The 23,314-nt window shown below is 37.0% G+C and overlaps 5 protein-coding genes across 13 annotated transcripts; 2 read left to right on the top strand and 3 right to left on the bottom strand.

Annotated features, from left to right (window-relative positions):
- LOC18587692 (enhancer of rudimentary homolog) lies at nt 189-2,477 on the top strand. 2 transcript variants are annotated; one of them, XM_018126546.1, is made up of 4 exons: nt 189-317; nt 673-766; nt 1,411-1,531; nt 2,011-2,477. In XM_018126546.1, the coding sequence occupies exons 1-4, from the start codon at nt 315-317 to the stop codon at nt 2,099-2,101; spliced, it is 309 nt and encodes a 102-aa protein (XP_017982035.1). In that variant the 5' UTR covers nt 189-314; the 3' UTR covers nt 2,102-2,477. The 2 variants fall into 2 exon arrangements, with proteins under 2 accessions (XP_017982035.1, XP_017982036.1); XM_018126547.1 differs by lacking the exon at nt 2,011-2,477 and adding an exon at nt 1,750-1,999 and having other exon boundaries at nt 191-317.
- LOC18587691 (protein RRC1) lies at nt 3,326-11,104 on the top strand. Of its 6 annotated transcripts, none has more exons than XM_018127528.1 (18): nt 3,326-3,449; nt 3,627-3,701; nt 3,844-3,979; nt 4,162-4,207; nt 5,606-5,666; nt 5,778-5,927; nt 6,148-6,267; nt 6,368-6,533; nt 7,191-7,303; nt 7,510-7,581; nt 7,720-7,941; nt 8,066-8,124; nt 8,221-8,305; nt 8,399-8,536; nt 8,878-9,102; nt 9,265-10,067; nt 10,208-10,374; nt 10,468-11,104. In XM_018127528.1, exons 2-18 carry the CDS (start codon nt 3,627-3,629, stop codon nt 10,782-10,784), a joined length of 2,955 nt encoding a protein of 984 aa, XP_017983017.1. In that variant the 5' UTR covers nt 3,326-3,449; the 3' UTR covers nt 10,785-11,104. The 6 variants fall into 6 exon arrangements, with proteins under 6 accessions (XP_017983017.1, XP_007011691.2, XP_017983016.1 ...); XM_007011629.2 differs by having other exon boundaries at nt 5,775-5,927; XM_018127527.1 differs by having other exon boundaries at nt 5,606-5,690; nt 5,775-5,927.
- On the bottom strand, nt 11,521-16,324 carry LOC18587690 (L10-interacting MYB domain-containing protein). Of its 3 annotated transcripts, XM_007011628.2 has the most exons (9): nt 16,124-16,324; nt 15,289-15,638; nt 15,058-15,208; nt 14,337-14,677; nt 14,117-14,255; nt 13,337-13,674; nt 13,113-13,269; nt 12,444-12,784; nt 11,521-12,258 (listed from the first exon to the last, which is right to left on the bottom strand). In XM_007011628.2, the coding sequence occupies exons 2-9, from the start codon at nt 15,619-15,621 to the stop codon at nt 11,743-11,745; spliced, it is 2,316 nt and encodes a 771-aa protein (XP_007011690.2). In that variant the 5' UTR covers nt 15,622-15,638; nt 16,124-16,324; the 3' UTR covers nt 11,521-11,742. The 3 variants fall into 3 exon arrangements, with proteins under 3 accessions (XP_007011690.2, XP_017983022.1, XP_017983023.1); XM_018127533.1 differs by lacking the exon at nt 16,124-16,324 and having other exon boundaries at nt 15,289-16,045; XM_018127534.1 differs by lacking the exon at nt 16,124-16,324 and having other exon boundaries at nt 15,058-15,218; nt 15,289-15,336.
- On the bottom strand, nt 16,698-20,042 carry LOC18587689 (probable folate-biopterin transporter 2). Its single transcript, XM_007011625.2, has 5 exons — nt 19,219-20,042; nt 18,304-18,563; nt 18,106-18,201; nt 17,870-18,040; nt 16,698-17,453 (listed from the first exon to the last, which is right to left on the bottom strand). The coding sequence occupies exons 1-5, from the start codon at nt 19,580-19,582 to the stop codon at nt 16,854-16,856; spliced, it is 1,491 nt and encodes a 496-aa protein (XP_007011687.2). The 5' UTR covers nt 19,583-20,042; the 3' UTR covers nt 16,698-16,853.
- LOC18587688 (probable folate-biopterin transporter 2) lies at nt 20,577-23,314 on the bottom strand. Its single transcript, XM_007011624.2, has 5 exons — nt 22,558-23,314; nt 21,964-22,223; nt 21,722-21,817; nt 21,481-21,651; nt 20,577-21,330 (listed from the first exon to the last, which is right to left on the bottom strand). Exons 1-5 carry the CDS (start codon nt 22,922-22,924, stop codon nt 20,731-20,733), a joined length of 1,494 nt encoding a protein of 497 aa, XP_007011686.2. The 5' UTR covers nt 22,925-23,314; the 3' UTR covers nt 20,577-20,730.

The raw sequence follows: 23,314 nt of genomic DNA, 5'->3' as shown, positions 1-23,314 counted from the left end.
TATTATATAAATTAATCGTAGTAAGTGTATTATATATGATTTTAATGTGTTTAAAACACGAGATATAATAACGTTAAGGGATAGGTGCTCAAAATGGCCATCTGGCCGCAATAACATTTCAAAGTCTTGGTCAACCATTCAGACGACGTGGCAGAACAGCAATTTACTTACCGTAATATTTAATTTTATTTTTTTGATCTTCGTCCTTGGGAGACTTCAATCTTTTGGTTTCTATCACTTTTGGGCAGCAGATTCTCTCTTTCTTCCCTCTCTCTCTTTCTCTCTCATCAGTTCTACTCCCAACATCGAATCACATGGTAATTCCTCGTTCTCCTTTTCCTTTTTTTTTCTTCCTTCGTTCATTTCCTTTCCTAATTAAGCTGATTTTGCTTGTAAAAGTCTCACCTTTTTAAATCTCCCTGAAACTAGGGTTTCGTCAATGTTACTCGCTCCTTTTAGTACGAAATTAGGGCATTCGGTTCTCAAATCTCTGTTTTTTTTAATTATTATTACACGATTTAAGATTTCTTTTTGGTAGGATTTGATTGTTCACTGGTTTGATTCTTGCTGGCGTGTTAATGACGCTGGAACCTATTTCAATTTTTTTTATTGGATTGATAGGGTTAGTTGTGTGTTTTTTGATCCCCTTTTTTCTTTTTTGTGATAATTTAGGCAAACAGGCACACCATTGTTTTGATGCAAACTTCGCAGAACAGAGCAACTAGAACGTTTATGGATTATGATTCCATCAGTCAAGCTATGGATGGTATGCTTTTTTTTACTGTTGCTTTTATTATCTTTGGTTTTGTTGTTGCTGATTTTGACAGCGATTATTATAAGTAGATGTTAATTTATGTGTTAAAAGGTAGCTAGTAATGTCATCTAAACTGTTTTCTGGGATTTCAAGAGGAGGATGATCAGACGAAGATAAGTGCTTTGAATAGATCAGTTTTATGGTTGCTCTTGGTGTTTACCTCTTGTTGGGAAGTCTTTAGTTTTATGGAATTGATGAGGCATCGCTTGGCTAATGGTTTGTTGTTACAATAGGGGTTTAGAGGTGGAAAACAAAGCAATTAAAATTGATCTTTATGATAGGATACATCATACATTTTATAAAGTTCCTATTGCATTAGTGTTCTTGAAAACAGCTACTATTGCAGGCAGTGGACTGTACCTTTTGGAAGTTGGCTTGTGTTGTTGAAAATGATTTTTTTATTTGATTGTGCATGTGTCTTTTCTCTCAAGAATGTATGTCCAAAATTGCTTATATTTCTGAGTTGCATTAAGAGGAAATGAATCAGTGTGGTTTCAACATGATGTACTAGATGGAATCCACTCTTTTCTTCCTTTACTTCGTTAAAAAGATTTAACAATTTTAACAGTATATTATATGCTATTTGCCATGTGCAGGGATATGTGGACTATATGAAAGGAAACTTAAGGAGCTAAATCCAGCAATTCGAAACATCACATATGACATTGGTGATCTTTACAATTTTATTGATGGCCTTGCAGATATGAGTGCCCTTGTGTATGGCTCTCTCTCTTTCTTCCTCCACCTTTTTTCTTGAATCATTCCATGTATTGTATGTTATATTGCATGTTTACCAAGTCATGTGTCAATCAAGTGTCACAATAACTGTCCATGAGTTACGATGGATGATTTCTTTTTCTGCTGAAACTCTGATGTGTTTGTGAATGAGTTTTGTCCAACTTATAACAATAGATATGCCTTATTTCTTAAGGCAGAAGGCAGAGTCGTACTGAGGACTATCAAGGCCCAAGGAAATGAATGTGGGTGATGGACAGACTATGTATTGCTTAGATACTCTAAGACAAAGAACTGAGATGGTTCAATCAGTCATGCATTAAAGGATGAGTGTGGCTTGACTTATATGGGAGATAATATCTTTCTTTTTGGGAGAGGGGGTTGGGGGTTAAGTTGTATGCATCTGTGGTATTATTCCTTCTGTGGGGTAACTAATTTTACTGTCTATTTTTGGCTTGCAGCTATGATCACGCTATTCAAGCTTTTTTGCCTTATGACAGACAATGGATCAAACAGAAAGTATTTCAGCACCTCAAGAAGTTGGCGCATTAAGTCCTCTTATGCTAAATTTTCAGTGAAATTGAATTTAATAGAAAGAGAATGTGTATCAAGTGCAGAAGACCTCATCTGATAACTTGTGCTCTTTGTTTCCCTCACTGTGCACATATATTTGATAACCATTGCAGCTTTCGTCCGAGTTTCAGATGAATAGCAAAGGTGTTGTGTGGTCAATGTTGTACTCTAAGCAAAAATACTCTTCTTGTCTGTTGACCTTGTATAATCATATAATATTTGGTTTCCTGGTTGAAAACTCGTGAGTATCTCATCTAAACCTAGCATTTGGATGATAGTTAGGGTTGATTTGTCGAACCACGATGTCTGATTCTGGTGTGCCGATTCTAATAAAGTAGTCATTGTTTTACACGTGTATCGCATCGGGTTTGAATGTTGATAAGAAAGTGTCATAGCTACATGTTTTCTACTAGAGCTGCTGTTTTCTTTCTCCCCTGCTGTGTTTCTCTGTTATGCTTGAAGGCTGGAAACCAGTCAATTTTGGAAAATTTTGGTCGTTTTCTCTGTGAAGTCAAGACTTTAATTGGTTTTTGCTGGATCCTTCAAAAATTTGTTTCTATTTCGAGGTTAAGGGATTAAAAGGCATATTGTTTTAAATTGAGATTTAGTGTAGTAATCCCTAAAAAAAAATAGTGTGATAATTTTGTTAACAAAATAATAGTTGAAGTTTCATTGTATAGAAATAAAAAAATTGTAGTCCCTTCGGATTATCTTTGTTTATCTATTCCTTATTCTTTTTATTAAAAATGAGTATTTTATTGGTTCGATTATAAAATTTTAAAAATTGAATTTATTGAATTTTTTAAATGGTAATCAAAATCGATGATATTATATTTAAAAATGAAATATGATTGAAATTGATTTATGTAGGTCGATTTTGAGATTTATATTTTAAAAATATTAATAATATATAATATTTATTGACAAATATATATTGATAATAACCGATTTTTTATTTATTCTATTATAAAATTGAAATATAAAAAATTAATCAAAATAATAGAATAAATTATTTATTTTAATAAATTAATATTAAAATGAAAAATAAATTTAATTAATCAAATTCAATCAATTTAACCTCAAATCTATTTTTGGTGGAGTCATTAATCATTAGGGTTTAGTTTAGACTCCCAAACGCTAGCGTTTAACCACTAGCGTTCCAAATTCTAATATATGCTTTGCCTGCGAACGTAAAAGCTTGGAAGTAAATAAATGACTATACACTAAAGAGCTCTATTTCCTCTGTTTTTATTTTCCCTACCTTTTCTCTCTGACCCCAGCCTAAGAATCGATCCTCTTAATCGCACGAAACCTTCGATTTGGTCAGGTATGGTTTCACGCCTTCTTCTCTTCCCCTCCTGCTGGGAGTTCTAATTTGCTAGGGTTTTTTTTTACTGTATGTTAGGGATTGATCAATTTGATGGGGGGGGGGGGGCGTGTAAATTGATATGTTTTATGCGGTTAATTGATTAGGGTTTTGAATGTTTGATTCATTCATTTGAAGATGAGTTCGTTTTCAATCACGCGCAAGAAAACCCCTTTCCAGAAGCACAGAGAAGAGGAAGAAGCCAAGAAGAAGGTATGGCGAGTTCTTTTAGCTACAAAGCTAAAAAATTTTAATTAAATTGGTTTAATTTTAGGATTTCCTGCTTCTTGATACAGTTTGATTAACTCGATTGAGCTAATATATAATTTTGGTTTTTGGTTTTTTTTGTAATCAGAGGGCGGAGGATGAAACAGCTCGATTGTATGAGGAGTTTGTGGCGTCATTTCAAGGAGAGAATGCTCCAGGGTCGAAGGCATTTGTTCGTGGTGGAACAATCAATCCCAATGAGAGATTGAAGTCCGATTCCGAAGGTCAGTCTGATTCGGAGACTCAACATTTGTGTTTTCATTATTGATTTTAATATATTTTTCTCAGTTTTTAAGTGTCAAAGTTTTTGTTTTGCACTATGGATTAGTAGAATGATTTTTTCTATTATATCATGAGGACACATTAATAAAAATATGGGCCTTTTTTATTCATTCGCGGATGGCAGGTGAAAAGTCCAAAGATGGGGTGTCTGTTCCAAAGAAGGGAAGTAGGTAAATAATTGCTTTTGATTAACCATGCTGCAATGCTAATGTTGTTTTGGTGAGGCATCATAAATAGAAAAATTACGTGGTGATAATAGTGATAATCTCATTCAAGCCTTGTATTTTTAAAGGTTTCTAAAGTTTCATGAAAAAAAAAAATTTCATATAGCAGTTCGTTGCAACATGCATGCCATTAGATTTGAAAAGATTCTATCAGTGGGAGTGCTTTTCTACTTTAGAAAAAGAAATAAGTACTAGTTATTTGAAGCACTATATTTCTTATTTATAATCTTCTGAATGAAAACTCTTTTCTGCCGCTCCGTTGTGGAATTGTTACATATTTAGCTTACTTAGATGTTCTAATCTGCATTTTGAATGAAAACTGTGTGGGAAGTTTATCAAATGTTGGTTTCTGGCGTAGTGTAGGAGAAATTTGAGAATGTTCCATATCCAGTTGACAAGCTGCAATATAGTAATTAAAGTTAACAAGGAAAAAAATTATTACAGCAATCATTCCTTTTAATTCTTAAAGATCAAATCAAATGAATGGTTAAATTTTGGTCATTAAATCTCTTACAATTGACAAAATATCATGTTATACCTTCTTGTCATCATTTCAGTCCACCCTGTTGTTATGTTTGAACTTTAAGGCTCAGATAAGTGCAAAAGATAGAACTGTAGATTAAATTTACGGTAGTAATCATTGTGTTAGATGGAAATAAGTGGAAGTTGTGTCATTGACTTGAGGTCAGGAAGGCCTTCAACTCAATTAAACTCCAAACTAGTGGGGGTTAGTTACATGAATGGTTTTCTTTACTTGTGGAATTTCTAAGTTGGTTAGATAACCTTATTTCATCTTATATTGGCTTTTGAAGGAAAGTAGCCAACCTTTCTATTTTTTTTTTCAGGCATACTGGTTGTCCTTCCAATTTTTAAACATGTCACTGGCCGTCCATTTAATATTAATAACATTTTGGAAAGGTTAAATTTTTAGGATTTTGTAGTAATTTCAGTTTGTGCAGTTACAACTGCATTTTAGCAAATTTAAACTGTTCATAAAAGAATGAAGCTTATTTCAGATCTAATTTGGATACTTCGAATTTCGTCTGTCAACTACCAAATGCTATTAAAATGCATTTAATTGGATTTCTTGAAGGAGGCTATTCAAGCATGCTTATGTCCAAACAATAAAATTTTAGCTAAAAATAAGTCCACTAATGAAATCTAAGAACTAGATTAGTATGCATCAGTGTCACATAAAACGTTTTAATAATGGTTAATCAAGGAAGTCTCCTTTAAATTTCATTGATTAGTAGAAGCAGTGAAGTTTTGTTAAAGAATGAGTGGAACTGTGGAAAGCGAGTATTTCTGTGAAGTGGAATTTTATCTTTCATATTATTTCTGCAGATATGTTCCATCTTTCATACCACCTCCTATGGCAGCCAAGGGAAAGGAATCTGAGAAGAAGGTGAATTTTGTTAATGAAATTATGGTACATGTCTATATTTATATCATTCTCAACTGAGTTTTCAGTTTGTGATATTCACAATCTAACCTTTAAAAATGTCGTTTGTAGAAGGAGGAGGAAAGGCTGAAGGAGAAGGAGAAGGGAAAGTCTCGAAACATTGATAATTTTATGGAGGAGCTGAAGCATGAACAAGAGATGAGGGAGAGGAGAAATCAGGAACGTGAACATTGGCGTGATGGGCGTCATACTGACAGTTCTGCTGTACGTGTTTCAGCGGGATTCAATTTGTTATTCAATAATAGGGTCTAATTTCATCAATATTTCATCTATCTTTCCGCTTTCCCCCCTTTGTTTCTTGCACTTAGATTTGTGGGGATTTATGTGTAATCTGAGTATTTTTCACTTTGTCATATAGCATCTCTATCTTGTATGACATTTTATCTGAATTTTGCTTCTGAACCTTTGGCTGTTCCTTTCGCAGCCATCCAGTCGGTTTGATGAGCTGCCTGATGATTTTGATCCAAGTGGAAAACTGCCTGGATCATTTGATGATGGTGATCCTCAAACAACAAATCTCTATGTTGGAAATCTGTCACCAAAGGTATCTTTGTTAAATTGTTTCTTTTAATCTGCTTTTCCCCTTTGTGGCTTAGTAGTTGTTATTCATTTTTTTTCTAACTATAGTGTTCTTTTTAATCTAGGTTGATGAAAATTTTCTTCTGCGAACTTTTGGAAGATTTGGGCCTATTGCTAGTGTGAAGATTATGTGGCCTAGGACAGAGGAGGAGCGAAGACGGCAAAGAAATTGTGGCTTTGTGGCTTTCATGAATAGAGCTGATGGACAAGCTGCAAAAGATGAAATGCAAGGTATGTTCCCTGAGCCTTTATTGTAGATATTGTGTCATTAATCTATTAAGAGAGTGCAACCTGATAACTCTCAAGCAGTCTTTTTTGTTCTAATTAAGATGCTTGATAATAGCAATGTTGTTATGTTCTTTACCTAAAGTAAAATTCTTTAATTACTTTCTTGATGCCTTTTTTGTACTAGTATAATGCTATGTGAAAAATTTGTAAATTCTGATGTCTAATTTCCAAGGTTTAATAAATGCCAAAATGTCCTATGTTTTTATCATTTTATGATGTTATTGGTAATTTATGATTTATTAGAACCTGATTGTTGTGTCATTAATCTATTAAAAGAGTGCAACCTGATAACTCTCAACCAGTCTTTTTGTTTCTAACTAAGATGTTTGATAATAGCAATGTTGTTACATTCTTTACCTAAAGTAAAATTCTTTAATAAATTTCTTGATTCCTTTTTTATACTAGTATAATGCTATGTGAAAAATTTGTAAATTCTGATGTCTAATTTCCAAGGTTTAGTAAATGCCAAAATGTCCTACATTTTTATCATTTTATGATGTTGTTGGTAATCTATGATTTATTAGAACCTGATTGTTGTGATGCATAGTTGTTTTTTAATTTCAATTGATATATGACTTGAAGATATGTTTTGGTTGACAGGAGTTGTTGTCTATGAATATGAGTTGAAAATTGGGTGGGGTAAATCTGTTGCTCTTCCATCACAAGCATTACCTGCTCCCCCACCTGGACACATGGCTATCAGGAGCAAGGAGGTTGGTTATGTTCTTTTGTAAAAGATTTTGAAGCTCATTTGAATAAATTGCATACGTGTTTTTTGTATAAAAGATGCTTAAGACCAAAATGCTCTTTTGAAGCTAGAATCTGATAATATGGCTCTGGCTTGAGTAGGCAGTTCACAAAAGCCGCTGCCTCTTGCTTGTCTATGCTGTAATTCTGAAACTTATTTTCTGACTGGCAGGGTGGTTCTATAATCTTATCTGGTCCTTCAGGCCCACCGGTGACATCTGTTCCGAATCAGAATTCTGAACTGGTAGCTCAACTGAAATATATTCTTCATTTTATTTCTCTGATAATTATTTACTATTGATTTATCTTCCTGTCTTAGATAATTCTTAATTGCTCTTATTCTTAGTTCTGTTGATAGCTTTTTTTTTTTTTTTGATGCCAGGTTCTTACTCCAAATGTTCCAGATATAATGGTCGCTCCACCTGAGGACAGTCATGTCCACCATGTGATTGATACAATGGCTCTTTATGTTCTTGATGGAGGATGTGCCTTTGAACAAGCTATTATGGAGAGGGGTCGTGGCAACCCTCTATTCAACTTTTTGTTTGTGCTTGGCTCAAAGGAACATACTTACTATGTCTGGAGACTATATTCTTTCGCTCAGGTCTGTTGTTTTAGATATCTCAGTTTACATCTGGTGTTATATTGTAACAGTAATATGCCATGCTCTGGTTTATATGTGAAGATGGAATAAGTATTGAATAATTTTAATGTTTGCGGAAGTTCAGGGTGATACTCTTCAAAGGTGGCGGACAGAGCCTTTTATTATGATAACTGGTAGTGGAAGGTAATGATATGCCAAGATTTTTACCGTTAATGAAATTTTTTGCACAAGTTCTGTTGGACCTTGTCGATGATGCATTGATTTTTATTCTTTTTCTAGATGGGTACCACCACCTCTGCCAACTACAAAAAGTCCGGAGCATGAAAAGGACTCCACTGCCACATATGCTGCAGGAAGAAGCAGGGTATTCCAGAGATGAACACATTTTATACCAGATTGTGTGATTTTTGTGTGATTTGAGTGAGTTAATAATCCTCTATTATATCAACTGTTACAGCGGGTGGAGCCAGAACGAACACTTACTGATCCACAAAGGGATGAATTTGAGGACATGCTACGGGCATTGACATTAGAGAGGAGTCTGATAAAGGAAGCTATGGGTTTTGCTTTGGATAATGCTGATGCTGCTGGAGAGGTAATGCTTGTATGCAGCATACCTTATTGGATTTCATGTGTTATAAGTTGTCTTATACTCTCAAACTGTAATATGATTGTGCCTGGCTGGGATCTCTTGAGGATTGCTCTTTTTTAATGCTTGTGTTGTCTTAAAAAAAGTTAAAAAAGAGTCTAGAATTGTCGAACACAAAATATAACTTTACAAGGGATAAGAACATTCTAAAATCTAATAGTGATGTGTGATTATTTCAAAATCTTTTATATCCTTACAGGCTTCATTCTACTGTCTGAACCTTACACAATATTATGATCACATAAGTTTGATGCATGATTTGTTTTCTCCCCTCTTTTGCCCTGCAGATAGTTGAAGTTTTGACAGAGTCTTTGACACTTAAAGAAACACCTATTCCAACTAAAGTTGCAAGGCTAATGCTTGTTTCTGACATTCTTCATAATAGCAGTGCTCCTGTTAAAAATGCATCTGCATACCGCACCAAATTTGAAGCAACATTGCCTGATATAATGGAGAGCTTTAATGATTTGTACCGCAGTGTAACGGGAAGAATCACGGCCGAGGCCCTTAAGGTAGGTATAAATGTTAACCTTTTATCCAGCTTCCAATTTGCTTTCTATTATGTTTGTTTTGGTTACATCTGGGAGCTGCAAAATGAACTGGCTTGTGGCTATGTGCTTGTTTATTCTCTTTGGTTTTTGGGTTTTAATGTGACCTTTTCTTGGCTTCTGCAGGAACGGGTTCTGAAAGTGTTGCAAGTATGGTCAGACTGGTTTCTTTTTTCAGATGCATATGTGAACGGACTGCGAGCCACTTTTCTTCGATCAGGAAACTCTGGTGTGGCCCCGTTCCATTCTATTTGTGGTGATGCACCAGAAATTGAAAAGAATACTAGTTCAGAAGACGCGGGTGATGGGATTAAGGGCAATCAAGATGCTGCTTTGGCAATGGGCAAAGGTGCAGCTATGAGGGAGCTAATGGATCTCCCTCTTGCTGAGCTGGAAAGACGTTGTAGACATAATGGATTGTCTCTTGTTGGTGGTAGAGAAATAATGGTTGCACGACTGTTAAGCCTGGAAGATGCAGAAAAGCAGAGAAGTTATGAACTAGATGATGACTTGAAGCTTGCACAAAGCCGATCAAGTTCTTGTAGATATTCTAGTGGTCAGAGAGATATAAATGCTGAAGCAGAGCCAGTGGGATTGTCTGGATGGACTCATTATGCAGACAATGAGATCCATTCACAGCGCAAAGGTTCTGTACCTCTGGCTGAAACCCTTCCAATCCCACAGCCTGAAATAAAAGCATTCTTAAAGAAAGAGAAAATCGATCCTGTTTTGCCAGCCTCTAAATGGTCTCGAGAAGATGATGACAGTGATGATGAAGAAAAAAGAAGCACTAGGGGTCTGGGGTTGAGCTACTCGTCTTCTGGAAGTGAGAATGCTGGTGATGGTACTAGTAAGGCTGATGAATTGGAGTTTGGAACTGATGCAAGCATTCCAGCTCCATCTGAAAGTGCAATGAATGAAGAGCAGAGGTATGGTTTTTATCTAACAATGAATTCTCATTTCTTAGTGCCGCATAAAACAAATTGTTCTTATCAAGTCCTCTATGCGGCAGCATTTGTTCATACAATCATTAATGTATTGTTGCTTCATCGTGTTTATATTACCACAGGCAAAAGTTGAGACGTCTGGAGGTTGCTTTGATAGAATATCGAGAATCCCTTGAGGAGCGGGGAATTAAAAGTGCTGAGGATATTGAGAGAAGGGTTGCAGCGCATCGGAAACGGCTAGAATCTGAATATGGTTTATCAGATTCTAGTGAAGATATTTCAGGAAGAAGTAAGTTATTTTCTGGCTGACAAGATATTGATACTTTGAAAGACATAATTATGTAGGTGCATCTTAATAGTTTATACATAATTGAAATTGCAGAAAGAACATCTTCAGAGAGGAGAGAAAGGCGAGATGATGCGCACGATTCTTCAAGAAAGCGGCATCGCAGTCAAAGCCGAAGTGAGAGCCCTCCACGGAAATCATCAAACAGAGACAGGGATAGAGAAAACGATTCAGTTAATGACCGGGAAAAGCACAGGGATAGAGATAGAGATAGATCTCATGATCTGGAAAGTGAAAGGGGGAGAGAGAGAGAGCGAGACCGTCGGGAAAAGAGTGGAAGCAGAGAAAGGGATGATCATGATAGGGATAGAGGCAGAGAGAGAGATAGGGATAGGAGGAGGCGAATAAAATGAGGTTTTTAGTTTGTGGCATACCTTACCTCCGCTTTCTTTTTGAGCATTAGTTGGGTGTGCTTATGGGCTGTTCTTGACCCAGTTGGTTTCTCATCTCGGTAGTATGGTTCGAGATGAATAGGTGGCTTGGTTTGTGTTTGGAGGCTGCAGCACATCTGCCATTAGAAAATTGGTTACAAAACAATGCTGAAGTGCAGAAATTCCATTTGTGGGAGCCCATGAGATTAAATCTGGTTCTTGTTGAACCATATTGTAGCAAAATGTATTTTTATTACCCTTACTTTATAATTTAATGGTTCTCTTTGATGCTTTGATTATTATTGCATTTTTCAAAATCTAGTTTCTGTCTTTAGTTTCTCATTTGAGAAAAAAGAACAAAAAAAAAAAACCTTCGGCAACATCAAAATAATTTTTAAGTAAGATCATAAAAGTTCGATCTTGATTATATCGTATTACCAAGAGAACATTTGAAGGTAAAAACTCAATTAAAATACCTTTTATCTAGGTTTAGTGTTATGAATTATTTGTCTATGGTGACTCTTGCTGTCAGCATGGATTTTGATCAGCATCACCAGTTTTGTGCCCCTTGGTAGTATAATAAAAGAGGGGTGTTCTTCACCATCCATACTACACAGCTACCTTCAAGTTAACAACCCAAAGACAATGCTGTCATTTGATCAAACCCGAAAACTTGATTTCTTTCAGAAACTGGTTAAAATCAAAAGAATAATGCTACTATCTTTAAGTGGGGGAAAAATCATCCCATAAAGCTGCACGTTATCATTATAAACATATGCTACAAAATTTGGGACCAGGTTTCGAAAACCTTACCTCCATGCATATGAGGCAAGGCCAAGAACTCGGGGTCCTTGCAGAATTAGGAATAAATAATCTACTCAACTAGGAAAGGGAAAGGATATATCAAAATTCTCAGAATCGAAACACAGGAAGGCTGCTGCTATGATCGAAGTTTTCTTAGCAACCACTTCTTTCGCAATGTAACATCCAATGCCAAAAAAGTTTTTGCTTTTTTCTCATCTTCCAATAGATCACAAGCATCCAACAGAAGCTCATCATCTATGTCTGGGAGAGCCTGAAGTGCATCAACTGCACTTTCTATTATCGAATAGTTCTTATTTCCTTTCTGACTTGCTAATCTTGTGACTGCACCAGCCATCCTGGAAACCATCTTCTGCATCTCCTGATCAGTTTTCGGTGCCTTGCTTGCTCGTCCTATGTCCGGTGTTGCAGTTGATCGCTTTCTGTGTTGATCAAATAAATGAAAGTCCCCACCTTGAGTTTGTAAATTTCCAGGTGCTCTGTCCAAAATAACTTCTGGCGCACTATGGTCAGTTTCCACCCCTAGAACCTGACCACTGGGTCTTCCATCTAATACTTCATCTTTGAAAATCTTGCACAAATCACTATAACTGCCCAAGAATTTATCCTTGTAAGAGACTGCATCGGGATGTTCCTGCAAGACCTTACACGTAAACAGCAAGCTACTGATAATACTAAAAATGACTTAGAAGAATATCAACTGCTAAACCTTTTAATGGGGCATGCAGTCTCTGCCAACCACATGATGTTATGCAATGACAGGAAAATCAAAAGGAGAGTCGTGGCTTATACAATAAAGCAAATGAGTAATGAACACACCTTAATGTAAACTTCCCAAACATCATTGTTTGCTACAACCATTTGCTTAGCTTCATCCCAAACAAACCCACTATGATTGAGAAGATCACTAATGTCATCATATTGTTTCATCAAGCAGATGTACTGATTTTCTAATTCGTTCTTGTTCAATAGAAGCGCAAAATTTTCATTGAATGATTCAACCATATGAATCCATGCCTGTTCATTGAATGTGCGATCTATCTTGTTCCCTTCATGAACCTGTTCTAACAGAAGGTCAATAAAAAACCGGTCCATTGGGGCTGTCCATTCAATTCCATGATGATGAATAGTGCTGGGAAAATGGTCATTTTCTTCATTACCTGCACGTTAAGAGATCATGAATATACAAAAGATACATCAATGCTTTAGTTCCTATTGCATTCCAACCTTTACATCTTTCAAAGCTCATTGGGCTAATCTATCTGTTAGAGAATATGCTACCTCCTAGTTTAGAAAAAAGAAAAAGCTAACCAACAAACAAAAAAAAAGGTGAAGCCTTTGCTTTACTATTTCCAATATGCTTTAATTTCTTTTGACAACTCAATTTTCATTACCACACCATATTTACCATACAAAAACTATTATTAGATAAAACTTCTCTCATCCACTATAGCATCTTATTAAACCAGCATAACAGATGATACGTACCATAACCAGTCATTAAAACAGTTACATCGCCATCAGTGCCTACATTTTGAGCCAATCTGTTGTATCTTCCATCACAACTTTCTTGTCCAAATATTACACACAATTTATGATAGCTTGGCACAGTTTTAACTCTGTATGATCGAGCATCTGGATGTGACTGCATGCATTTCATGTAAGAAGCAGAACTAAAACTCTGTTGTCAATAAGAAAGGAAAAGAAATCACCTTGATATAAGCATCCCAAACGCTATCCTCAGCTGATACCATATCCCTTGCTTCATCCCATGAGAACCCACTTTGCTCAAGAAGAATCTTTATGTCGTTGTACAGCCTCCTTAAATGTTTGTATCGATTCTTGAGAACATCTTTATCATAGTGAGATCCAAATTTGACATTAAATGATGTAACCATGTCAATCCAAGCCTGTGTTATGAATGTCTGTCCAAGTTTATTCCCTCTATGGACCTGGTCTAGCAACAAGTCAATGAGATATCGATCCATTGGTGGTGTCCAAAATGTCCTTGTACGATCACCAGCAGGATTCACACTTTTCTTCCCTTCACCTGCAAATTAAAAGATATAACTTACGGAGAAAACTCTGGCCAAAAGAGAAAAAAAAATGGAACCTTGGGATCTCATGTATGAACTATGCTGGCAATCACATTGTGGAATTTACCTAAATGCATTGCACCATTAATTCATAACTTCAGTTTCTAAACTAGCAGGTCAGAAAAAAGGAAGACAATTGATTTATGTTTGAGAGACCAAGGCATTAGTGAACGCTGCAACTCAGATTTTCATTGTTGATCAATGAACTTATCATGGTTCTTATAGTCCAAAATAAAGTAAACTGAAAACAATACAATTAGTACGTTGATGAGCTTCCCTTATCTCCAGTTGCCACATTATCACTCCCCTAGCAGACTCTAGATGCGATTGTGTATGTACATTGCGAACATCAAAACCATTGTGAATTTAATTTACTGTTAGAAAGTTGGTACTCACCAGCAGTTGCTCTGGAGATGTCATATTCCTGGGGCACATTATTCACATTTCCTTCATCAATTGCTTCACCATATATTAAGACCAAATCATTGTAGTTTGGCAAGGTTTTCAGTCTATATGTTCGCGCATGAGGATGTGCCTACATTTAATTATCAATTATTATTAATATATTATGCATATGCAGGTAATGTGCTAATGAGATAAATGCAGAAACTCGTACCTTAATATAAGCATCCCAAACATCATTATCAGCTGTGATCATTAGCTGTGTTTCATCCCAGGAAAAGCCATTCTGTTTCAGAATAACTGTCACATCACCGTAGTACTTCCACAGTTTCTTGTATCTATGTCTTAAAACCCTCTTGCCATGTTGAGGACCGAATTTTGCATTAAATAAAGCAAGCATGTCGGTCCATGCTTGTTTGTTGAATGTATTATCAACCTTATTGCCTCTTCCTACTTGGTCAAGCATAAGCTCAATAAAATATTGGTCCATGTCTGCATTCCATTCAGTTCTTGGACGCTCATTATTGGTGGAGGGAAGATTACACATTCCATCACCTAAAAATGGGGAACATGTAAGTGAAAGAATTTATCTTACGTTAGCATATAAATCATTTATATATATGAAAAAATGAAGAGAGTAGTCAAATAACAGATTCAGAATTTGCTTTTCCCACAACCAAGACATTTTTGTTCACCAGGGTCATTTTTACCACAAAGTATTAAGAAGAGTCTTTCCAAGGAAAAAAGGCAAATTAAATGCCAACACCTACTATTTCCTTAGTTTTCTCTCCTCATTCTTCTCTCTTATTCATAGAAAGGAAGCATTACCCACCATAACCAGAACAAAAGTGGCCTACAATATGAAGCACATACTTTTCAGTTGAAACCATAGGTACAATCACAGTTGAGGCTTATGAAATAAAACTGATACACACCCATATTTACCCCCTGGACTTCATCATCAAAGTCCAAATCATGACTAGATCGACTATATCTTCCATCCGCAGTTGTATACCCATATATCAAGCACAAATCACTGAAATTCAGCATTGCTTTTGTCTTGTAGGATCGTGCATCTGGGTGAGCCTGCATGTACCTTACAAATATTTTACTATAATGAATGCGGACAAGTATCTCATACAAGCAAATAGCGGAAGGTGCCACACCTTGATGTAGGCATTCCAGACATAATCATCAGCTACCACCATTTGTCGAGATTCATCCCAAGAAAACCCACTCTGACCAAGTAAATTCTTTACACCGTTGAATTGCTTCCATAAGTTTGTATAACGACTTTTTAAGACATCTTTGTCATACTGTGATCCGAATTTTGCATTGAACACGGTAAGCATGTCTGTCCAGGCTTGTTTGCTGAATGTATGCCCAATCCTATTCCCTCTATGCATCTGCTCCAGCATAAGATCAATGAAATACCGTTCCATTGTAGGTGTCCAATATGTCCTCGTACGATCGTTAGTTCCAGGGATTTGGCTACCCATCTCTATTCCTAGTATTCCTGTTGCACATTTTTCCAAGCAACAAAAGGGAAAACTCAGCATTACACTTGAAATAGAAGTAAACAAGCATCCAGTTCAACACACACTCTATACACAAAAAGGGCTCCTGAAAAGGAAAAACATTAACAGATTAATCAAAATTCAGTTTCAATGAATCAATATCCAACGTTACAATTCTGTCAACTCAAAAGTTTCAAACTTTCAGAAGAAACCAAAATGGGGAAACATAAAAACAAAAACCCAAAATTCTTAGACCCAAATTCAGTAAAAAAGAGAAGCACAATTTGAACGAAAGAGTTAGAAATTCAGTTTCAGAATCACAAAATTCAGAAATGGGCTCCAACGATCAATCTTTTGAAACAAATAACAGAACACATATTTCCCAAATATCCAAAAAGAAATCCCCTTTAATAATGAAACCAGAAAAATTCATATAAGTACATATAAATAGAAAGGTGAAAAAGGTTAAAGAAGTTTTATTTACCCTGGAAAAGAAAGAGAGAGAAAGGGAAGGAGAATTGCAGAGTTTGGCGCCTAACAAAACCAGAGTTAGTGATAGTGAGATGGTGAAGAGTTAACCCTAATCCGGAATAAGGTCTAATCTCTTCTTCCCTTTCCTTCCTGTTTGGTTACACACCCAACCATGACCAACCAACGCCCCTCCTCTCGTCGCTCACTTTTTCCTTTTTATTTTCTTTTTTTCTTATTTCAACTTGCTGCAGTTGGAGCCTGTTTGGTCCACTAAAGAACCAAAATCAGCAAGCCCAAGGAACAAAAGACCAGGATAAAGGAAAACCCCAACTAAGCAGAACCCAGAGACAGCCCATTCAAACGGGACACATGTCGAGGCGCTATAGCCCAAGTTTCTCATAATTTACCACATTGAGAATTTCGTAGTTCCTGACAACTATTTTTTCTCATGTTGCAGACAAATGTTACTCTTCTTTTCATGTTTTATTCCATGTTTCAGTTTTCAGTTTCAAGCAGGACACATGATCGTGCTTGCAGATGTAGGAAATTGATCTTTGACATACATGACAGTTTAAAGGGTTAAAAGAAGTGCATAAATGGAAATAATTTCCTTCATTCAAGCAATTTCATCTTGGTGTTACAAAAATATCCGTGCAGGAAGCTATGATGTGTGAAAGTTGAGTTTCTCCTCCAGATGAATGTGTGGTAGGAGTATTTAGCAATGGGAATGATTCTTGTACTGGTTATCTACCATCAACGCTGTTAACAAGCGAGACCAATTCAATGTTCTTGGGTTCATCGGCTTCAGTCTCATCTTTGCTACTCAACATTTCTGTTGGAAGAATGGAAGAATTGGGATCACCTCTGGGAACCAAAAACAGAATACTAAGTGGAGAAAGTCTCAATATGTTTCGGATCAGTATTGCCAGCCAGAGATTATCAAACTTTGTCCGAGTAACATTCAACATGTGGAGTAGCAAGCCTCCTCCCCATGAAGACGAGAGAAGTCCAACATTATCGATTGACATGAGCAAGGCAAAGAAGGTGCCTTCAATACCTGTAGGACAAAGCTTTGCACTCAGTACCAGGAGGGGCATCCATTTGAGTCGTGCAATCATTTGAGATACAGCTTCACCGATCACAACAAAGAGATAATCTGGTATCCCGAATTTCAAGTTTACTCGCAGCACCAACATCAGATCTAGCATTCCTGCCAAACCATAAAACAACTGAATCCAGAACAGCAAGTCTCGGAAAGGGTGATCCTTCAGCATGTTTTGGTAGAGTATTGCCCCCAAGATGGCACCAACTGCACCAATTGAGAAAATGTAACCAATAGTTTCCTGCACAAGGAAGATGAGCGCCAGTTTTTACTAAACTGTAACCTAGTTCTTTAAATCAATCATCAGAAAATGCATGTAATAGTCTTCCAACTTAAAATCCACAGTCAAGAAACAAATCATTTATTCACATGTCGAATACTGTGAATGGTTCTGAGAAGGTCTCAAAGTATGCAACTGCTAATTTAATTTTGTTCCTTAATTCTGTAGCCAGCCTACTCTTTTGAGGCTCAGCTGCTCAATTTCATTCTGACATTGAAATGAACTCGTCCAAGATTTGGGTCAAATTCCTCGTACGGTAACTTTGTATTCTTTTAAGACCTTGTCATGATTTTTTCCTCAAGTGCAAAGTCCAAAAGCATTAATACACACACTTGGTTGTTTTTTGGATTGAAGGACACAAGTGCAGAAACATATACCTGGGAGAAAGAGGGCCCCTGCTTCGAGTCTGTGTACCAATAGAACAATCCCTCATTTATATTCAAGCTCACTGCAAAGGATAAGTACATATATAAACATGGCCTCCAAACCTCTGGGCATTTCAATGTTGTCCACATAGCCTTGCCAGCATGAAGGAATTTCTGGCTTACCTGAGTCAAGAAGAGAATTTACAATTTGAATGTAAGATCAAGATTCAACTAGAGCCAAAGTATACCTCTTTGTAGGCAAAGTTGGGCATATTGGGTTCAGCAAGGACAATCCCAACTGAAAAGACAAGTGCAGCCGGGATGGTCAGCAATCCAAACACCCCCTGCCAAGGAAGAGGGAAGAAGCCATTAACATATAATTAATTCAAAGAATAAAAAAATAAAGAATAATTGCAGACTGACAATGGAGTTAAATGACAGCCAACCTTAGGGCCAATTAGATGAACAAAAACACCACTGATAGAGAATCCAACTAGAGCTCCAGTTGCAGAGGTCAAAGCACACAAGCTTTGCATGTCAGCTGCAAGGGAAGGATGACTAATGCTGTTCTGTGCTACACATGCATCAACAGTCACATCTGCTATAGCTACCCCAGCACTTCCCGCTGTCAATGCCATCAGCGCAAATACCAAATGCAGCTTGCTGTGCAATGATATTAAAAGCATGGAAACCAAGCCCAGCAAACCTGAAATTAACTTCAAACGTTTAACAGAAGTAGACTATTCATAATGTAGTCATATAACATGCGATTTTTGTTTCTTTATTTTGCCTACTTCCAAAACAGAAGGCATTTATATCACTCATAAGAAAATTATGTCTTGCCACATTAATACGAAATAGCTGTGTCTTTCACACTTTTTAAACATTCCCTATTGCTTTGTACAGAATAACCAGTCAGGGAAATGCAGTATGCATACAAAGATACACAGAGTGCTATTGAGAGTAGTTAATGACAAACCAGAAAAAAATGCAGTGAAGTTCAAGTTCCAACTTTTTAATACTGAAAATGTGAGAAGTAACTGAAGAGGAGAGGTCGGATCATCATTGTGCATATTGAGATGGCACAAACAACAGAAAGATGGCAACTTATTCCACCACGGACAATTAAGATTACAAACTTCACCTACTCCAAAGAATAACTACTATCATTGTAGCAAAGATTGTGATATGGCTACATGAGCAAAGATTACAAGCTGCAGTTTTGCAAAGCAAAGATCTAGATTACCTAAACTGAGAAGCTACTAATTCCACCGGAAAGGCAGAATGGAAACATATTAATGAGATTTCAATTTATGGCAACTATAAATAGGCAAAGAAAGAAGATAGAACATATCATTTACCAGATAGAATGAAATAGGGCCGTCTTCTATAACCCCTAATGGGGACAACATCAGTGAGAAGACCCCAAATAGGCTTGACAATCCAAGGAATGGAAGTAATCCCTGAGTAAACCTGAGACTCAGAAGGCTGTACCTTTTGAACATCCTTCATGTAATACTCGGTGCCGACGCGAGCAAGAGCCCCACCCAATCCCTGGCTTATCCCATAAACGGATACAACTCCAAATACAAAGCTCCAATGCGTTTCCACTGCAAGCATCTTGAGCCAATAAATTGGACCCCAGAAAAAGTAGCACAATCCCTTGGGCTCGTTATCTTCCTCCACAGCCTTGTTACAGGCTTCAAAATTCCCTTCCTCTACCATAACTCTTAACTTAAATCAACAAACGATCCAGGTCAACTCAGTTTGGACATGAATATTCCATCAGCTTGAAACCAGGAAATTGGCTGAGATTCCAAGAACAATGACGAATCTTCTAAAATTTTGATACGGTGAAAAAGATGGGAACCCAGTTAACAAATCAGAGTTTCTTAAAATGGGTTGTTGAGGTTTTCTGAAACTGATAACAAAAACTTAAACTTTCTATATGGGGTTACAGTTTTTCTAGTTGGAACTATCCTACACACTTGTAACAAATAATAATCTTAAGGGGTGCAAGGCCAATATCTATGTCGGAGAAAAAAATCTATATCTAAATGTGTATAAGCTAGATCAGAGAGGCAGTAGCTTTAAAGTAGAAGAAGCCTCTCCTTGTACCAGATTTGCTTTGACCAACCGAACGGTAAAACCCTTCTTCTTCCAAATCTGATCTGTTTTATTTATCTTTTCTTTTTTATAACAAGAAAAACAAATTCATTACTTACTAAAAAAAGAAGAAGCTGTAGTCTTGTTGATGATTGATTTATTATTTAGCCACATTATTTACATTTTCCTGTACTCATGATTTTGTTTGCTTTTAAAGAAAATAAAAAGTATTCCTCTCTTTGTCTAGTTGGAAGAGCTTACTACCTAGATCAAAGGTTTTACATTTCAGACATGGCAGAACCCAATTGGCCCCTTGCAAGTGGGGACTTAACGCGTTCCTTAGATTTTGTTACGACCTTTTCTTCGTAATGGAGGTCATGTCTGAAAAGGTTGCCACGTCACCATGTCCAATGTTTCTGGATGTCCGAGAACAACAAAATACAACTAAAAAAATTGCAACAGATATGCTTTTTACCATGATAAATAAGTAAATGTTTAGTACCAGTTCAGCAAAATGGAGCCGTCATCAAGATAAACGTTTGATTAATTTGAATACATTAATAAATTTAAAATATTGTATTATCAAAAAAAATTTTGAATATACCATTTAAAATTGTTACAAGGACGCAGTTGGCACGTTGGATTTGATGAAAAAACCTTGGAAAGCGGCAAATCTTAACCTGCTATACCTGATGGGATTTCTCGCGTGCATCAAGCTCAACTATGTCATTTCAAGTTTGGGTTTGAATGGTTTTTGTATGAATAGGCTATCTTCCATCGACGCTGTTAACCAGAGACACCAATTCCATGTTGTCGGGTTCTTGAGTTTCAGTCTCTTCTTTGCTGCTGAGCAGTTCGGTCGGAAGTACGAATGAGTTGGGATCACCTCTGGGTACTAGAAACAGCAGACAAAGTGGAGAAACTCTCAATACGTTTCGGATCAATATGGCCAGCCAGAGATAATCAAATTTTGTCCGAGTAACATTCAACAGGTGAAGCAGCAAGCCTCCTCCCCATGTAGATGTAAGACCTCCAATGTTATCGATCGACATGAGCAAAGCAAAGAAAGTGCCCTCGATACCTACAGGGCAAAGCTTGGAACTGAGTACGAGGAGGGGCATCCATTTGAGTCGTGAAATCATTTGAGAAACAGCTTCACCGATCACAACAAATATATAATCTGGTATGCCGAATTTCAAGTTCATCCGCTGCACCAACATCAAATCCAGCATCCCTCCTAAACCAAACAGCAACTGAGTCCAGAAGAGCATGTCTCGCAAATGATGATCCTTCAACAGGTTTTGGTAGAGTATTGCCCCCAAGAGGGCACCAATTGCACCCATTGAGAAAATGTAACCTACAGTCTCCTGCAAAAGACAGATGACTGATTGATTTTCTCAACAATGTCACATTGTTTTTTAAATCAAAGTCACTGGAAGGATCAATCAATGCACGTGCATGAGTGCACACATACAGTTGTCTCCAGGATTAGAAGACATGAATGCATAATCATATACCTTAGAGAAAGAGGGGCCGTCCTTCGAGTCTGTGTACCAATAAAACAATCCCTCATTTATATTCAAGCTCACTGCAGAGGATAAGTACATATATAAACACGGCCTCCAAACATCAGGGCATTTCAATGTTGTCCACATAGCTTTGGCAGCATCAAGGAATTTCTGGTTTACCTGAGTCAGGAATAGAATATTACAATCTGAAAATTAGAACAACCAAGGGTCGACAAGAGTCAAAGAATACCTCACTGTAGGCAAAGTTAGACACTTGGGGCTCCGAAAGCAGAATCCCAACTAAAGATACAAGTGCAGCGGGGACAGTCAGCAATCCGAACACCCCCTGCCAAGGAAGAAGAGAAAAGCTTGACAACTACATTAGGAAGGAGAAGGAAAAACCTTGACACATGTAGATTTAGTGGAAAGAATGAAACATAAAGAAAAAAACAAATTGCGGAATTTGACAACAAAAATTAAACAATAGCCAACCTTAGGGCCAATTAGGTGTACAAATACACCACTAATAGAAAATCCCAGCAGTCCTCCAACGGAGTAGCTCGAAGCACACAAGCTTTGCATGTCAGCTGCACGAGAAGGATGAGTAATGCTGTTCTGTGCCACACAAGCATCAACAGTCACATCTGCTACAGCTACCGCAGTATTTCCTGCTGTTAATGCCAAGAGGGCAAAAACCAGATGCAGCTTGCTGAGCAATGATATTAAAAGCATTGAAACCACACCAAGCAAACCTGAGATTGACATTTACAAGTTAACAGGAAGGAGAAGACTACTCATCAAATAATCATATAACCAATGTTTTTGTTCCATTGTCATTGTCATTTCCTAGAATAAAAAGCATCTGTAGCACTCAGAAGAAAATAAATTAATATGTCTCATCATATCAACTGAAGCAATTACATGCCATCTGACAAAAAAGATTAAGTGAAAGCAATTTCTATCTCAAGGTGAGGACGATAACTTCATGCCATCTACCAAAACAAAATGTGATATGTATATGAACTGAAAATGGAATCTGGCAATGACTATAAATAGGTAAAGAAAAGCTAGAATGCCCTCATTTACCTGATAAAATGAAGTAAGGTCGTCTTCGATAACCCATTATTGGAAGAACATCAGTGAGAAGGCCCCAGATAGGCTTGATCATCCAAGGAATGGAAGTAATCCCTGCGTAAACCTGAGCCTCAGAGGGCTGCACCTTTTGAACATCCTTCATGTAATACTCTGTGCCGATGCGAGCAAGCGCCCCACCAAATCCCTGGTTTATCCCATAAACAGATACGACTCCAAATACGAAACTCCAATGCATTTCCACCGCCAGCATCTTAAACCAATACATTGGACCCCAAAAACAGTAACACAGTCCTTTGGGTTCATAATCATCCTCCAAAGCCTTCTTGCTGCAGGCTTCTGTATCCTCTTCTTCCACCATAGCTCACAAAAAAAATAAAAAATGACCCTGGTCAACTCAGTTTGGTCATGAATATTCCATCAACTGCAACACCAGGAAAACTTGAGATTCCTAGAGCAAGGATGACCCTTCCGAAATTTGATATGAAGAAAAAAGAAGCTGACAAATCAAAAAGTTCCCTAAAATGGGTTGCTTGAAGATTCCTGAAACTCACAGGGAAAACTTAAAAATTTGGAAATGGGGTTATGGTTTCTTTACTTGAACTCCCGTACACCCTTTCATTTGTATCTTAACTCAATATATATCTATGTAAAGAGGAAAAAAACCATATGATCTAAACGTCTCAGCTAGATCAGAAAGGAGGTAGTTCCTAGATGGAAGAAGGTTCTCCACACCAGATTTGACCAAACC

The sequence above is a fragment of the Theobroma cacao genome, chromosome 9 (assembly GCF_000208745.1).
Source record: "Theobroma cacao cultivar B97-61/B2 chromosome 9, Criollo_cocoa_genome_V2, whole genome shotgun sequence".
NCBI lineage: Eukaryota > Viridiplantae > Streptophyta > Magnoliopsida > Malvales > Malvaceae > Theobroma > Theobroma cacao.
The sequence above is the reverse complement of the archived record's forward strand: the minus strand, read 5'-3'. Positions and strand labels throughout refer to the sequence as shown.